This window comes from Halichoeres trimaculatus, unplaced genomic scaffold (assembly GCF_033239565.1).
Source record: "Halichoeres trimaculatus isolate MK-OKI-2021-1 unplaced genomic scaffold, fHalTri1.1 fHalTri1_scaffold_13, whole genome shotgun sequence".
Taxonomy (NCBI): domain Eukaryota; kingdom Metazoa; phylum Chordata; class Actinopteri; order Labriformes; family Labridae; genus Halichoeres; species Halichoeres trimaculatus.
This window is the reverse complement of record NW_027437191.1, coordinates 28,345,134-28,363,429: the sequence shown is the minus strand read 5'-3', so window position 1 is coordinate 28,363,429 and position 18,296 is coordinate 28,345,134. Positions and strand designations below refer to the sequence as shown.

The following is an 18,296-nucleotide window of genomic DNA, read 5'->3' as shown; positions in this document are numbered from 1 at the left end:
ATGGGCTAATCTGTTTGTGCTTATGTTGATTCCAACCCACAGTCAGCAGTTATTCTGCAGTGGTCTGTTCAAACTTGAGAGTCTATCAATAAAATTAAGAGTGAGGTTAGGTTAGCTCTGCTTGGTAGATGACTGACAGGACATAGCTAACCAGGAATTATTAATGTTACACATTACAGACATGTCTTAGAGCACCGGGCTGCTAGCTGTGCTAAATATAAACCGCTAATAAACTACATACAAACTGACAGTGTTTACTTGTTGTCATGTTAGCCTACAGATTCCTCGGAGCACTGGATTGCCGATAGCACTACATATAGCCGGCTGCTACAACATTTGCTTGATGTCACGTTTCAAACTGTAGCACTACGTAACTGTATCCAGTAAAAACTTGTCTTAAACAAAGAAAATTTGTTACGATCTGATCTCTATTTAATTCCAAAACAAACACCTTGCTAAAAGTAATTTATGACAGTGTGCAGGGACTCCATAAAATTCCAAATTAAAACACAACAAACAAACCCCCCCAAAAAAAGACAGAAAAGCAGAAAACCTCTGAAAACAACAGGTTGCAAACATCAGTTTCTGATATCTGATCATGAGTAACTCGTGAAGTGATTCAACCGTCAATGTGTCTTTGAATCACCTTATCACTCTGCATAACACTTAAAGCTGGCACGCATTACAGCAGTGTTTCTCAAGTGAGGTCCAAGGACCCCCAAGGGTCTGCGAACCGTGATGTGTTAATCACTTCATACTGTGCATCAACAGCAAAAAAAAAAAAAAAAAGAAAAACACGGATCACACACAATGTCATTTGCAGACATCAGACAATGGGGCCTTTGCTGGCTTTAATCGTAAGGAGATCGGGACAAAAATCAGCCAGATAATCCTGTAGTGTGTACCTGCCCCCAGGCGATAAAAAGTTGTTTAAGCATTATTGAGAAGAAGATCTGCTTCCAAAACAAATGCATGCTTTAGGTGATGGTGCTCATGGGAAATGCAGTCTTAATTTCAGAGAACACTGGAGATTCTGTCCAAAGGGATCTCCAGAATTAATGCAATGTTAAAATTGCAGACAGTGCCTTTAAGAATTTGACTGCACACACACACACACACACACACACACACACACACACACACACACACACACACACACACACACACACACACACATACACACACACACACACACACACACACACACACATAAACACACACACACCTTGACAGGAAGCCAAAACCCAGCGAGAGCAAATGAGGGAAGAAAGGAACCGATCTGATACCAGACACAAAAAGAGAAGCATTGATTTCCATTAGAGCGTCCAGCAGGATTTGAGTATGTTTCTGTGTTTGAGTGTGTGTGTGTGTATTTGTGTCTTCACTAAGAAGCAGACTTGTATATGGATCCATTAGATGTGTTTTGGCTCTTTGCCTCTGGGTTTTATTAATAACACTGTGAGAGAGGAATCAAGAGTCAATACACTCATTTCCTGTCCACTCACACACAAACACACACAAACACAATCAGATTTGTGACCCTTGTGGTCACGGGCATCATTTTAAGCAAATTACTCCTCTTTAAAGATATTTGAAGAAGTCAAGGAGAGAAACCAGGATAAAAACTCCATTTCCCATGAGCACCATCACCCACTGTCATAAGGATGTGACTTTTTCTAAGGCGTCTGTTTTGTAGAGCAGATTTTCTTTACAACATTACTTTTCTTTGTCTCGAGACGACTTTTTGTAGGACGCAAAGCGACAAGATAATGTATCAATTATTAATTATGCAGCCCTTTTGTTTGAAACTGGAATAGTAAACTTTGTAAACTTAGTTTGTACTAGGGCTGGGACAATATGATTTTCTCCCGTTTGGATTCTTTTACCATTTTTTAAACATATTTTAAAACAAAGAATAAAACAAAGTATTTAAATTAATTGAAGAAAAAAAAAGAAACAAAAATCTTGATTTAAAATTGTTAAGCAAAAACCCCAATAATGTGAACTTTTTTCTTTTGCCATCCCTAGTTTGTACTATAGACTATTAGGGCTGAAACAATATGCTATTCCTGCAATCTGTTACTATTACGATTTTTGGGGTGCTGATTTGGGGTGATTCTTTGATATTTACAAAAAAAATTCTCCCACATCTAGTAGTTTGTCAGACAATCTGTTTAGCTTTCTTCTGCTCTGACCTCCTTTTTCTTTGTGACATTCCAGCTCCAGTGTCTATCATTAGGACAAAATAAATTGAGGAAATTGTTTCCCTCCAGAAGAAGAAAAGATCTTACTTTAGATACTAAGAAATAGAGTTTAGAAATAACCAATTTGGGAGTAAAAGAAAACTAAATTTAATACCCAGTACCTGTTAATTAGCATTGGTACTCAAAGGAATCAATTTGTGGTACTTTTGTGTGAACTTATGTGGTAAAAAATATCATTTTGTGTAATTATAAAATCTCAAAGTTTTCGAATTAAAAATATTTATTTCTCTAAATATAAACTTGAAATGCTGTGTTCATGTCCAGCATGGAAAATCTCCTACTCTTCCACTCCCTCACAGTCACAAGGATGCATTTAGGTACCAAACATGGTCCTGTTTAATTTTACGCGACTCTGAACAAGGTACTACAGACAGAATTCAGTCGGATCTTGTAAAAGTACCTCATTCAGTACCCATCCCTACAGGCCTCCTGCCTTTCTTACAGTTTAAAAATGTTACTGCAGCTTGGATTTAGTGTTTGTATAATCCATACAACTCTACACACACACGCACATACACATGCATTAATAATTCAGAGTGCATAGGCAGATGGTTCAGTGCAGCAACTTCAAGGCTTTCTTCCATTCATTTTCCAACCCCACTTTAAATAAACATATATACAGTCAAACTCTAACATGCATGGAGCTATCAAAGGTCTGTAGTTGACTTACACTGATCTACATGGAGAAGAAAAGCCTCAAGGTTCACTGTTCCAAGGTGCAGTTTATAATCTGGCAGCTAGATATCTCTAAATATTCCCATCTCTGCAGACTGCACCTTTAAGGCACATATCTCTCTTCTCATTTTATCACATCTCTGTGGAAAGTTTATTTTATACTCTTTCATTCACTTAACAGCCACAAGATGTTCACCTGAATCCCCGCCAGTAAAAGTCCAAATAAAAAAAAGTAACACCACTTGCAGGCTTTTTCTAAGTCTCCCAACTAATCTAATTACACATTTTTATGTTTTTCATCAGCATAAAATCAGATTTTTATGATTCTTGGGAGTTTTGTTTACAAGCGTCAGATGTCCTTGGCAAAGAGCTTCAGAGAACTTTGGTGTTTAATGAGAAGAGAGCGGGTTCTGTTTCTCTGCAGGATGAGGATGCAAAATATCACGCCTGCTTTGATGGTTTTCTTCTTCTTGCATGCACATGTGACAAAATGTGAACACTTGTGTCATATTTGTCTTTTTACTCAAACTGACACCTGTAAATGATAGCTGCTTCTACTATAAAAACACAGGATTCAACGCTGACAGTAAACACCCCACCCTGAGTCTCTCGGATCAAACTGTTTCCTGACACTCAATGTCAGCAAATGACTTTTTTACACTCTGTCCGTTTGCACCACTCCTCCAAATCAAAGCAGTGATTCACATTTGTGGTGTCTGCAAAATCTACTATTAATTCAGCACAATAACACCGTGCAAAATTTTGGATTCTGTTTGCAAAACAGCATGAGTTTTATCCTCATTTGAAGGGAGAATCTGACCCAGATAACAAACTATGAATAACACCGAGTTGAACTCTGCAATCGTTTTTATTTAAGCGACAAGCTGCTAAATTATGCTGCTAAATTATACCTCCAGGTTAGAAGCAGTGTTCTTATTTGTTGTTGTTCATATTTCTTTAATTACATCGTGACTGAGCCGGAGGCATACTTAAACCTTTATTCTGAAGGCATTTGATCTTCCATGTTAAGTTCCCTTTAACAAAAAAACATGTTAATGAAGGTGCCAAGTGCAGGGTGGGGCTGCTTCTTCAAGAGCAGGTTTATAGACCTAAATTATTCCCATCAGTTTCTGCACAAAAATATCACAAGTATTGAATGTATATCTTACAGGATCTCAAATAACGGAACCAATGGATGATTTAAGTAAGTATTAAAGAAATGTTCAATAGGGTTCAAGTTAGGGCTGCCACTTTTTCAAAAATTTAAGTTTGAACAAATTTCGAATGACCCGTAATTTGTGCAAATAAATCTGAACTCCCCCCACCCCCCAAAAAATCTGCCCACTCCTCTTTAACACCAACTCATTGTTTTTGTTTCTTGATTGACTTAACAACCTTTGCGATAACGATATTTATGACGTTATGGTGAAGAAAACGAAGATCCTGTTATTAGTGGTTTCTGCTTGTGATTAACAGCATTTTTATTGCACAAACAGTATGGAAGCCATTTTCCAATCATTTACTCCTACTACGCAAGCTTGAAATGTAAACATAGTAAGTAGGTCAGATCCAGAGGAAATCTAAAGTTTTGGAGGAAGAAAGTTAATCTTGGAGGTGAAAAACTTTATAATTCTATACGACACAACACATTCTTTCTATAAAGACACCAACAGAAAGGAGAAGGCATGGACTGAAGGTGCTGAAGTTTTGGGAGGGCCAGATGAGCTTAACATGCTAATTAATTATCATTAAAATACGTTGGCATGGGTGTATTCCTGCAGGAACATGTGGTTCTCCTGTGATCTTGTGGTCTCTGGGAATCCAGCTGTTGTGGGCGCTGCCCTGTGCTGTGCTGCACGGCGCTCCAGAGACTAGGGCTGAACGATTTTAAGAAACGATTGAATTGCGATTTTTCTGGTAGATATTGTGATTTCAATTCAATTCACGATTTTCTTCAAATCAAGCTTTGGGATATTCACATGTAGGGCTAAACGATTTTAGGAAAATATCAAATTTTTCTGGCAGATATTGCAATTCACGATTTTTTAATCATCAATAGTGATGATAAATAATCTGTTTTCATCAACTTCTACTCCTAAACAGAGGCTTTGTCTTGTTGACCTGCTTACCAGCACTTTTAACATATAGATTGTCTACAAATTTGTAAAACAGAATGTGTATAATACTTGACACAACAGATCTTGAGTCAGTCAGGAGCGCTGCAAAAAATTGCTGCTTTGGCGATCTCAAAATTGCATTGTCTAAAATTGCGTTTTCGATCTGAAAACGATAAATTGTTCAGCCCTACCAGAGATGCATCCAGTATGAATTAGAATGCGCCCCAAATCCGCTTTGCATGGCGCTCAAGCATTATGTGTGAATTAGGGGTAATGCTGATACCAGGTTTGGACATTCGGCTCCACCACGTCTGTTGTAGGTGCAAAAACTCAACCGTTAATATCGTAGCTCTCACGTCCCTCTCACATGTCTTCATAGCCTGGTTGTATTTGGCCGTGTGTTACAGCTTTAGGTGGTAGAACATGTTTGTGCTGTTGCCACTCTTCGTCGTAATAGTTCTCCTGCACATTTTGATTTAATGTGTTCTGCTGCGTGTCTGATCTTTGGTCAGCCAAACCACCTCCACACCACTGAGGTAGCTCCTCTTTTAGGCACTAAATCCTCATGAGAGGACGAAGTTGATGCTGCCGTGCTACGTTGCTCTCGGCCATTGTTGTTTTGTACACAGCAGGGAGCGTCATACGTCATTGCGTCTCTGACCAGTAAATATTGCGAAATGACAATTTAAAAAAAAAAAATTATAACGGTATTATCGTGGATGGTATGATGTGGCACACCCCTAGAAAAGACTATGTTGTTATTAGGATTCACAATGTAATTTCATTATATTTTTGGTTGGTGGTGTGCCATAGGACTTTTCAATGTTAAAAATGTACCGTGGCTCCAAGAAAGTTGAAAAACACTTCTGTGGACACTGTGCTCTTAGGAAGCTATAATGCTGCAATTATTGTCCACCCTTGTCCAGATCTGGCCTTCATACTGTCTTGTCTGTCAATTCCTTTAACTTCATGCTTGGTTTGTGCTCTGACATGCCTTCACACCTGTGGGACCTTAGGAGTAAGCCTCTATACATCACGTCCAATTTGTACAAACTTTTCCAGGATGATCAGTAGAAACAGGATGCACCTGAGCTCAATTTTGAGTTCCACAGAAAAGGGTCTGAATCCTTTTCTAAGTGCAAAACTTTGGAGATAGTGTTAGCTCATCACTTCCTTACCACGTTGAAGTCCAGGTTCTTGTCCACCCAGTCGGTCGCAGCGTCAAAATCTTCATACATCTCCATGATGTAGAGCGTATCCAGAGCATCCACTATCGTCGCTCCCTTTATACTTCCTATAACAGAAACAGACACAGGAGTTAGAAAACGATGTTGAATTTGGTTCTTTTCTTAAAACGTACTCGAGTCGGTGTGTGTTTGGATTTTTATTTGACTGCTTTGGAAAGAAGAGGAAGCTGGTTAAAAGAAACCCTGAAGAACTGCAGTGAAGTTCATTCAAATGCTAAAAGCGTGTTAGAGTTCCTTCCCTTTGTCGGTATAAATGGCAACAGGTGTTAGCACCAGTGTGGCTGAAAAAGCTCTGATTAAACAGCACAAGTTAAAAGTTATGTTTGGAGGTTGAATAAATTATTTTGCTCGACAGATGGTGGGGAGCAGCGATTATGGGTGCTGATGAAACGTCGGGAGGGTTGCTCGTCTCTGGTGATTAGCCTCGTAGCAGGAGGGAAGACACACAGAGGCACACAAGCCATCATTTCAGGGCTGTCATTACTCAATCCCCCTTAATGCTACCCCAACACCTTAGTCTGTGTTTCTGCCAGGGAGGCTCAATAAATCATTAAGCATGCAGCCCTGAGCCCTCAGCAAAGCTTTTAGTCCTAACATACTTGTTATAAACACGGGACCAGGTCTGTCTGCACTATCTGACCACTTAAAGGTGAGACAGACGGAGAGAATAAAAGAAACGGAAGATCAAGAGCGGGAGCAGAAATGAAAACATGAATACATCAGAGGCGGCAGACGTGCAGAGATAAGGGCAGGGAGTAATGGTAGAAGGAAAAACACTGAAATAATAATAAGTCAAGAAAAACCGAAGCTACAAAGTCAGAACGTAGTGCGGTGCTGGTGTGTTACTTTATAAATCTGTGGGATTGTATCCCTATGTAAGACGTGGGTGGATGCATAGGCAGCTAAAAGCTTTCCATTAGACACCATGCTGAATCATCAGCTGGAGGTGCAGCAGGGCGACTGTTGTCCGTCAGAACTCCCGTTGCGCTCTCTCTCTGTGAAATATTATTATACCCTTACAATAACCTACAAGGGATGAAAACGCAGGAGTACAGTACAGACCACTCAAAATCTCACTAGTTGAAGCACTCACGCATACTCATCACCGCTACATTTCCACTCTACTAAACCAAAAAAGGAGGTGAGTAACAGAGTGACTGGGACTGGAAATTAGCAAGTCATGTCAAATTTATTCATAGGGCACCTTCAAGAAGACAGCAGTCGATCAAAGTGCTGTACACAAATACATATAAATAAAAAAATTTAACAATAAAAGCAATAATAATCGATAAACATTGTAAAAAACAGTAGAAGTATAAAAATTGAAGACTAAGGTGCCTATGATATGTATAAGCTCATTGATGAAAAAGCGGGCCTTTAAGGAAGATTTAAAATCTCTATGGTCTGGGAAGCTCTTATATGGATGGGGAGACTGTTCCATGGTCCAGGGGCAGGGTCCTGACTCCTCTAGACTTAAGTCTGGTTTTAGCATTTGCAATTGGTCAGAAGACCTAAGGGCTCTGGTTGGGGAGTAGTGACGAAGTACTTCTGAGAGGTACAGAGGGGCAAGACCATTGAGGGCTTTAAAAGCGATTCAAAGAATTTAAAAATCAATGCGAAAGCAGACTGGGAGTCAGTGGAGAGATGCTAAGACTGGTGTAATGTGGTCGAGCTTTTTCTTGAGAGGAGAGGAGAGGAGGTTAATGGATGACCTATCCATGCCAATGTATAAAGAGTTACAATAGTCCAATATATGAAATAAAGCCATGGTTCGTCTTTTCAAGATCTGCCTGTGAGAAGTAAGCCTTGGTCTTAGCTAAGAGATGGAGTTGGAAAAAGCTTGCTTTCACAACGGCACTGATCTGCTTCTCAAAATTAAAATGGTTATCAAAGATGACACCAAGGTTCCTAACATTAGACTGAATGTTTGAACTCAAAGGGCCCAGATTTTCAGCAAAGCAGGCTGTTGAGGAGGCGTATCCTCCATAGAAGATGATCTCTATCTTGGGTTCATTGAATTTAAGAAAATTCTCCCTCATCCAAGCCTTGACACCACTGAGGCAATTGAGAAATGGCTGCACAGTGTCCTGGCCTAGCGACCTTAGGGGCATGTATCTTTGGACATCATCAGCAAAACAAAGAAGAGAAATTTTATGCTTCTGAAAGACAACCCCAAGTGGCAACATGTACAGAACAAAAAGAATAGGACCCAGCAACACGTAAGAACTCATAGGTGACGTGTTACTTGTGAACGAGACCACAAGACATTCAAACTTCTTTAAATTTGGGTGCGAAGATTTACTCAACACTTACAGAAGGCAGTCCGCCCTTTCAAGGCGTAGAGTTGCCTAAACCGCCTTAATGCTCACTGGAGCTCCCAGCAAGAAAAACCCAACAGAATGACATCATCTGCAAAGATTAGGAATGTAATCCTGTGGACCCCGAAACTGGAGACACCCCGCTACATCTTGAGGTTCTGTCCATGAAGATCACAGACTGAATCGGTGACAAGGGGCCACCCTGGTGGTCTGACCTACTTACTATGTTTACATTTCAAGCTTGTGTAGTAGGAGTAAATCATTGGAAAAGTGGCTTCCATACTGTGTGTGCAATAAAAATACTGTTATTCAGAAGCAGCAACCACTAATACGTTTTTTTTCCCCAATCATCACAAATATTGTTATTGCAAATTTCCTTAAAACATTGTGATATAAGTTAGAGGCTGTATCACCCACCCCTACCCCAAGGAATCGAATGAATACTTGAAGGAAAAAATAATTCTGACGCTTTGTGTTTGTTTGCTACCATTCTATCTAAGGGGAAATACAACATCAAGACCCATGCTAGTTGTCAAGAAGTTAAGAATTAAGAATTGAACACATGGGCATAAAATCTATTTTTTAACTGAATCTTTATAATCGAATATGGAAATAATAATAAATAGATAATATAAAATGGAAAAACTGCTGTTATTCAAGTGTCCACTGGGGGCTGGCTCCAAAAGTCAAGCAATCCACATTAGAGTGGGGCTACTGATACAAAAACAGTATTCAATCAATCATAGCAAGTGGTGTTTCAAAGCCCGTTCCCTAAAGAGCAGATTGAGTCCAAACTCATTGGTAGATTATAAACATGAGTCAGCATTTTCCATTTTGGCCACTGTTTTCCTGAAACTCGGCGCTAAAATCAAGGGGAGGCATTAAGGCTAGGCCAAAATTTCATACAGTCCATTGTTGCATCACATTTAACCTGAAATGGACCAAACATTCAGGGTGTTAGAGGTCTTTCCTCATCTCATACGCACAACTGGCTGTTTAAAATGTAAGAGCGCACAGGAGCTTAACGCCAGGTTACCCAGAACAGACATAATGTCACTGGAGGTGTCAGCAGATTCGCTTTCTGCTGTCGTCTGTCGTCCTTCCTGTTTTTCATCCCTCTCACATTCTTCGACGCCACTGAAACTCCTGAGCGACAAAGAGAGGACAGGACACTCTCCTCACATCCATTGTCTTGTCACTGTGCTTCCTTTCTCCTCACTGCTCTTCCTGTATGTCTGTGTGAGTCTGTGTGAGGGTGTGTGTGGAGGTACAGATGGCCAGAGAGTGACCAGAATACTAATATGGAATAACAATAATAAGAAGAGGAAAGGTATTTCACAAGTCTTATAACACATTCTTTGGAAGAGGAGGATATTTTATAATATGTAGGAGAGTGGATGCATTTTTTTCGTGGAATACAATTTGAGGATTTCTGTTGTATGTGAGGTGGTTTGTCCAAGAGACAGAAAAGGATGGCTGCTAAAATCAGCTTGTCTGTGTCAGCATGCAGATTTGGTTTTGAGAGTAAACTCCACTGATCTCTGAGGTGATGATGGTCCGTGCCACAGAGGATTTCGTCTCCGTTTGCGACTCTGAGGGAACAGATGGCTCAGCAGAGGGCAGCGTCTCTGATGCTTTCTGTAAAACACGAGTGGTAGCCAAGGAGGAGGCGAGTCTGAGATGCCTGTATAAAGACAGAGCAGCAGGGGAGGACAGGTCTTATGATATCTCCTGCATGTGGGGGCTTTGTCACAGCAGGCGCATCCTTACATTTCTGAAAGTTCCTTCGAGAAACCCCGGCGCTGTGTGTCCTTGGCTCTCGGCACTCACTTGAAAGGAGACACTCCCAGTTGCTTGTTTCTTGTTGTTGAAACCAGTGTGGGTGCACCAGGGGAATATGTTTACTTTAATCTTTCCTTCTAGCCTCTGCAAGTGTTTTTATGTCATTACTTTAATGTAAAGCTGCACTTTGAGAAGAACAAAGCTACTTGAAAAAAAGGGTTATTTATTAGCATTTGTTGCTGCCTCTGGCTTAACCACCTACCATATCTTCGAAGTAATGCCTTCTATCTGTGCCTTCTATCTTTGCCTACGAAGCTGACGCTGGTAGCAAAAACACTAACCCAGTCAAGCCTGGACAAGGGTTGGTGAAGATGGAAGAGCCCAAACACAGACAGTAATAGGCAGACTGGTGCGATACAAGGATTGATTGTTCATGTGGGTGCTCATTTGCAGGTATTTGAATGATGGCAGGAAGCCAATGGGAGGAAAAAGGTACGGAAAAAAGACTCCATTTGTTTTCTCTTCCTTGTTTCTTTTCTGCTGATATTAATTTTGCTTGAAAAGAAATAATGGCCAAACTTGAATAGTTCTAGTTTTCTAGATACTCAAACAATTGTTTAATGATAAAAAAAAATGTCATTTAACATGGCCATTATCTCATCTTAAAAATTGTTTTCCCATTTTTTTTACCATCTTTATCGGTTCCTCTATCCTCTAAAAGTGGGATTTACAGATTTTCTGTGTCAACAACATTCATTTTGATCTCCCTGCAACTGTCTTGGGAGTTCTGCTGCTTGTTGCACGTCATGGGATGTTGACTAAAGGTCCGGTCGCACTGGCATTAAGAATAAACAGAAGCATCACCAAACATAAAAGCTAGTAATGACTAGGGATGGGCACCGAATCAATAAATTTTATAGGTACCGACCTAATTCTGTCAAAAGTACCAGGTACTGATGCATCCTTGTGACTGTGAGGAAGTGGAAGAGTAGGAGATGTTCCATGCTGGACATGAACACAGTGTTGTTAGGTTATACATTGAAGAATAAATATGTTAAATTGAAAAAAATATTATCAAACAAATTGATATTTTTAACCACAGAAACACACAAAAGTACCGAAGATTGGTGCCGCAGAGTACTGGTACTGATTGCCAGGTACTGGGCATTGGTATCGTATCGTTTCAAATGTGAAAGGTACCCATCCTTAATGATGACAATGGATTGAACCCTCTTGATACCCTTGATACCCTCGATACTAGACATATAGCGATCGATCGGTGCCGATTTCCTTCATTTTGAGGGATCGGTGATCAGGGGTCGGTGATCGGCCTATCCTACATATAAAACTGATCTCATAAACCTCCAGGAAAGTCTGACAGCCAGCCTTTGTTGCTTTTTGCTCTGAGACCTAAAACTCAGGACACTTTATTGGTTATTCAAGTTGTAACATAAAGATTTTATTGTTTCACAGGAATCTTTCAATGATTTTCAACAAAATAAGATTGGAACATTGAAGGTATATGCTGTCCATTATAGAAAATAAAAACTAAAAATCAGTATCGGCCGAAATCGGTATTGGCAGGTCAGGCTTTTTAAAGATCAGTGATCGGTGATCGGCCAGAAAATTGTGATCGGTGCACCCCTACTTAATACCCATGATACCTATGATACCCTTGATAATCGCTAGATAGTGGTTGTATAGCATCTGGAAGCTGTTTGCTTTTTGTCACTAAATACCCAAAAAAAACCCCTCCATAATAACATAACAATGTGAAAAATTATTAGTGCCAATAAAACAAGTGCAGTACTATGAATTGGAGAAACAAAATCGAGACTTCAACAAAAGTTAAACAAAAGTACACCTAAAATGCTTATATTGTATCCACCTGTGTGTGACATCTAACCAGTCTTATTAAATAGGTCTCTATCTCCCTGTAACTGAATGAGAGGCTGAGACTATTCAAAAAATCAGCAAAAAGCTAGAAGTGACTATGTAATCATATTTTTTCTTAAAACGCCCATCCTCCATATCTCAAAACAGTATTGGACGTTTGGAACCTTCTGACTGATCGTTAATGTAAGTGATGGGTTAAATAGAGAGCCTGCTCACTGATGGTAGCATTAGCTTGTCATGCTATCAAAACTGTAGTGGCAGACATAACCACCCTCACTTTAATCCTTTGCTGATGTAGATAAGATAAGATAAACCTTATTGTCCCCGGCTCACAGTCAATACATCATTCATTCATATATTCATATCATTTTACAATAGCATGCCTGTAAAATAAATAGCCAAATAAGAGCTGTGATCACTGTGGCATGCCGATGACATTACATGCTAATAAATACAAAACATGTCAGTGTAGTAGTAAAATGAATGTTGGGTCCACTACAATATTGTGTTCTGATACCGCAGATTAAGTAAAGTGATGAAAGGTGGGAGGAAGGAGAGTTTGAAGCATTTTCTTTGAACTCAGAAAGCTCTGAACAGTCCTCCAGGGGGCATTAATTCATATTCTGAAAAAGCACAACTAATAATACCTAACAAATGACCCACAAAGGTGGCAATTTTTATCAAAACATTGCCAAAAAGTAAACAAACAAGAAAAAAACCTTGCCCTGTTACAACCACTGTCAACAAGTAACTCATATAACCCAACTTCAAATCCAAAATAGGTAACTGTTGCTTTGAAATTCATATTAAATCTCAAGTAAGAAATTTGCTGAGAAAACAATAAATAAAACTGATGTTTAAAGCTCCTGTGAGGTTTTTTTTTTGGTTTGTTTTGACTTTGGTGCCCCCAGTGGATGAAGTGGGAAGATTAATCTCTTTGAAACTCTTAAACTTTCATAAGTGTAAATAAATGATTTATGACAAAAATTGACTGTTATTCTTTATTATGTTGAAGGTAATCCATAGTGAATCTTTGAGGTGACTGCTTTCATTCAATTTTAATAGCTGTTCAAATGATGGATATGAGGTTATATTTGTGCCACCAGAAACTGAATTTGAATTAAAATATTGAATTTGAAAAGCATGATGTGTAATGGTACTTACTTGAGCATTGATTAATTGATTAAAAGATTGAGCTTGATTAGTCTCCCTACAGGCACAGGATGACGTAATGGTCTGAATTTAAAGTAAATTGTAAAACTGAATCTGCCGTTTGTGGATTGAAATTGAATTCTGTATTTTTGTATTCAAAGTATAAAAAGAGTAGAGTTTTCATAGGTAAAATACAGTTTTAAGATCAATAAAAAAATATAATTGAATTTACAAAAAAATAGTAAATTAATTCAATTTCAAAACATTAAATTCCATTATACATCATGCTTTTCAAATTCAACATTTTAATTCAAATTCAGTTTCTGGTGGCACAAATATAACCTCATAGATGGACACCTACCCTGCAAGCAAGGCTGACAGGGATATAAAATGACCTTTGAGATACAATATATCAAGCTCACACAGAGATTTAGAAGAGCTTTGGTTTGTGTCATAACCATAAAACAAAACAAATTAAAGAGACAACCTACAGGAGCTTTAAAGAGAATTTTAAAGGATTTATTTGGTTTTAAGAAAAACAAAACATGGTAGCTGGATTAAAAAAAATATATGTTTAAAGGAACCGTTTACAGAAAACATGGTTCCAGGTTTTTATGATGCTCGCCATGTTTTCTACAACCTCCAAACTAGAACCTGGGAAAGTGAAGAATTGCCCCACGGATGACAAATGGAAGTGCTGGTGCCCTCAGAAGACCAGAATCATTACCTTTGTGTTCCCAGACAGAGAATCAGGATGGATGGAAGAGGGACGGCAGAAAGAATGGAGGACTCAAGGTCCAAAAGTCGTTAAGCAAGAGTATCACTTCCTCTCTGCCTGCGAGCCTCCAAACACAATCCATCCTCATGTTCCTCTTCCTACACTCACCATCTAACGAGCTATCCATCAATCGCTCCTCTTTCTTCAGCTCTCCTCACTCTGTACTTCTGTCTTTCCTCTCACAGAGCGTTGTTTACAATGTCCTGCATCCCTCCATCCTCATCTGCTCAGTTTTCTCTCCTCTCAGAGATGATAAGTGAGGAGGAGAGTGATGCGTGAATTTAAAACAGTGTCGAAACATGCAGACTACATTCATTACCCACATAGGGAGACGTCTTTCCTTTGTAGTGAACACAAACACACACTGAAACACACACCCCTGCTTGAAACACACACACTGTCACATCCTATATAATGTCAAGTACAAGTTGTTATTCTGCAGCAGTTTGGTGCAGAAAGTTCGAGTATTAGCTGGTAAATGACTCTATTAGCGAAGCGTCAATAACTGCTTCAACGTACTGCTTCCTTCCTGTTCCCTCCCTCGTGTGTGTGGGTGTGTGTGTGTGTGTGCGTGTGTGTGTGTCAGAGCAGAGTGATGCATTGTTTGGTGGTTCAGAACAAAATAACCTTCACTTTCGTGCAATCAGGCGGCAAAGACAGAGCTGTAATCTCTGATGCTGTGATGTGGGAGTGAGCAGGAGAGTGATTGGGAGTGATTGACGAATGGGATGTTGGATCTTCACTCACACACACACACTCACACACACACACTCACTGGCTTTGATTGGGTTGACAGAGGTCAAAAAGTCAACATGATCTCCCCTCATTCAGACCTTGCAGAATCATAAATGTTGCTTTGGAAGCTGGACACAGTGTTTTGATGAGATGACATGATGATTGTGTGTGAAAGCTGTTCTTCTGAAGAAAACAGGGATTGAGGATTAAGTCTTTAATGATCCTTTATTCTGCTCCCCACCTGTTCCTTACGTGCTACATTTTGAAAAAGTCAGTTGTTGAAAAAGCTAAACACACTCTCATATAAACAAAGTATGTGGGTTGCGCCCCTAGACTGTAAACAAATGGATGTCATCTTGCTCGCTTTGAAGTAAGGTTGCCACAAAAAGTGCTCCCCCTGGTGGCTGTATAGGTAAAAAAAAAAAAAATCTATCTCCCGGTCCAGATGGGCTGAGGTCAAACTTTATAAATAAATACACCTCAAAGAAAATTTGCCAAATCTTCTCTGCCAATGCCAAACAGTTTATTCTGCAGCTACCAACATCCTGTTAATACTCTCAGAATGTGCTTTGTTTGCACATGCACAAACCTCATTTATTGGAGATACTGTCTGTAATTAATATACAACAGCTTGTATCAATCTTTTGGAAAAAAAAGTATTCAAACATATTCAAAATATTAAGCTGAATAACATGTTTTCAGCCTCTGCTCAGAAACTTTCTATCTGCCAGAATAACATTAACTGTGTGACTTTGAACCAAGAGTCAAACGCAATAGTTGAGAAAGATGATGGACGACCATCTAAGGCCCCGTTTACACAACGAAGTTTCAACCAAAAATACGCTAAAACGCAGTGAAAAAAATCTCGGTCTACACAGAAATGCAGAGGGACTGAAAACGCTGTAGTAAGCATGCCAGGCCTGTAGGTGGCGCTATAACTGTCTTGTTCAGATGCAGCTTTTGGTAGATCTCCACTGAAGTAGAAGACAGGCAGCAAATTCAGCAACACAAGCATAACACGGTAGTCCACAACGATCATAATAGCGGTATTGCTGTACTGTTGAATGCGCTTGCGGGAAGTGGAGCGTGACGTCAGCGTTTCTACTGAAAACGCCTGCTTGCTGTTTACACAAGGAATTCCACTGGAGGCTGTTTTCAGAAGTTTGCGTTTTAGGTTGGCTTAAATGCCGTTTTTGCGTAAATGCGAGGCCGAAATGCAAAAATATTTTTGCGTTTTACCCTAAAACTGTTGTTGTGTTAACAGTGCCTAGAAAATTTGAATTGACACACCATCTACCTGAAATAGCTACAGGACATCTTTGGTTTACTGTGCCCCTTCTTGTCAGAACACTGAGCTACTGAAAACCACTGGTTTAGAGTTTACCGTCTTGCTCAGTCAGCTAATTTTTCTGCTTCTGGATCTCACAGCTCTACATCTGCATTTCCAGCAACTGCCGCAACGTTTCTTCTTCTTTCGCTATTTGATGCAGTTAGCCACCTTTTGGCGGGAAAACTGTACCATAACCAGTTAATGATGGAAAAAAAAAGAAAATTTGTCATTTATTAAGATTTTAATAACACTAGACTTGTATTATTGATAACACTTCAAATATTTAACATAGCTATGAACATATGATGTTTTTCGAAAAGCCAAGAGCCATCTCCATATTGTATTTGGAATACTTCTATTGAGTGAATACCCATCCTCTTGTGTTCTCTTCCCTTTATTCATTTTTGTTTTTGTTTTTAATCAATACACAATAATTTTGTACCAACACAGATTCCAGTTTCAGAAGTCAAAACACTGTACTGGATACATTTTACAGTTAGATTTTTCTGTGTATGAGTTATTCCCTGTAACATCCATTAATGTGCTTCAGCAGGTAGGGGCAGGTTCATATAAGCTCTTAGGTGGTATCCAGACCTGGACTGTTTGGTCAACTTTAAATGGCCCAGGGTTCGTTTCCCATGCTGGTGCGGACTTTTCACGCAGGTGTGAATAGACACAAACGAACCCTGGTGCGGACCAAACAACCGGACTGAGACCCACTTTTTGAGGTGGATGCATGCACCTTTTGGGCCTATAAAGCCACCGTAACCGAACCGTTTTTAGTTCATACCTGATCCTCCGTCTTCTGTTTAGCCACGCTGTTGGTAGCATGTTGTGGGTCAAGGCACGCAGAGCATAGCGTCTCCTTGCTGCGCTGATCATCTTCGCTGTTCCAAAATTTGAAACAGAGCATTGTTAAGCCTGCTTTGAGGGAGTTGCTGTTGAAACTGAAAATGATTTTGCAGCTCTAATAAGAGCACAAACACACAGACCAGGAGAGCGGCATGTAGGACTTCCATGTTTACCTCCATTTCCACACGTCACACACGTGGATGTGTTTACAGAATATAGTCCACTTGCAAAAAGTACAATCTGAACCGAACCGCACCAAACAAAAAAATTAAAGTCCGCTTTTGTTCCGGACCAAACAAGTGGACCAAAGGACTTTTCTGGTCTGAATACAGCCTTAGCTGTCTCCTGTCTCTTCTCAAACATTGCAGGTATGATTATTTATGTATTCATTTTTTCTTGATTGTTGCTCTCATTGTTTGAAGACTTTGGATTAATGTAACATCTCTGCTCTTGGAAAACAAATTGGGTAACCTACTCATCTACTTACAATTTGCAAATGTTTGAGATAAATAAAAGTCAAATCAAATCAAAAGTTTTCTGTTACGTGCATTTTCATTTGAAAATATCTGGCTGTGGTAAGGTAAGTTGACTTCTATATTCTATATCATACAGACTTTATGTTAATGTTTTTTGAAATTTTGGGATGTTTGCAGCATTGCCAAACTCATCAGCCTGGTCAAAATCATTATCCTTGGCTGGTGAGTATGGAGCTGCTGTTTTTCTAAACAGTTTCCCACATACACCAGACAATTCAGAGTCCCCTGTTTAGAATTTCCTGCAAAAATCCATGTTGGATCTCGTCCACCATCTGTTTGTCACACAGTGTGAGCTGACCCTAATGTTGTACAAATAATGACGCCTGCATGTGTTCATTCAACACAGTTATTTGCCGATAATTGCCCGTGTTGACACACATCAGCCCGTCTGTAAATAACGTGCCATGCACCGGTCTCTGCAGAGGATGTTTATCTGTATCTTATCACACCTTGTCTTCATCACATAGATAGTACCGCTAACTGCTGATTCTGAGATAAGGCTTTTTATAAGGGAAGAAGAAGTCACGCGTTTCACAGCTGATTTGTTTTCACGGTTAAAGAGGAAAGGAAATATTAGCAGAGCGGGAGAATCAGCCCAGCTCTGAGAGAAATCA

The 18,296-nt window shown here is 39.6% G+C and overlaps 1 protein-coding gene across 1 annotated transcript in view; it reads right to left on the bottom strand.

Annotated features, from left to right (window-relative positions):
- man1a1 (mannosidase, alpha, class 1A, member 1) overlaps positions 1-18,296 on the bottom strand; it is a 235,490-nt gene that overhangs the window by 126,475 nt on the left and 90,719 nt on the right. Inside the window, exon 3 of the mRNA XM_074685022.1 lies at positions 6,235-6,350. Within this exon, the coding sequence (XP_074541123.1) occupies positions 6,235-6,350 (116 nt within the window). The remainder of the gene's footprint in view (positions 1-6,234; positions 6,351-18,296) is intronic.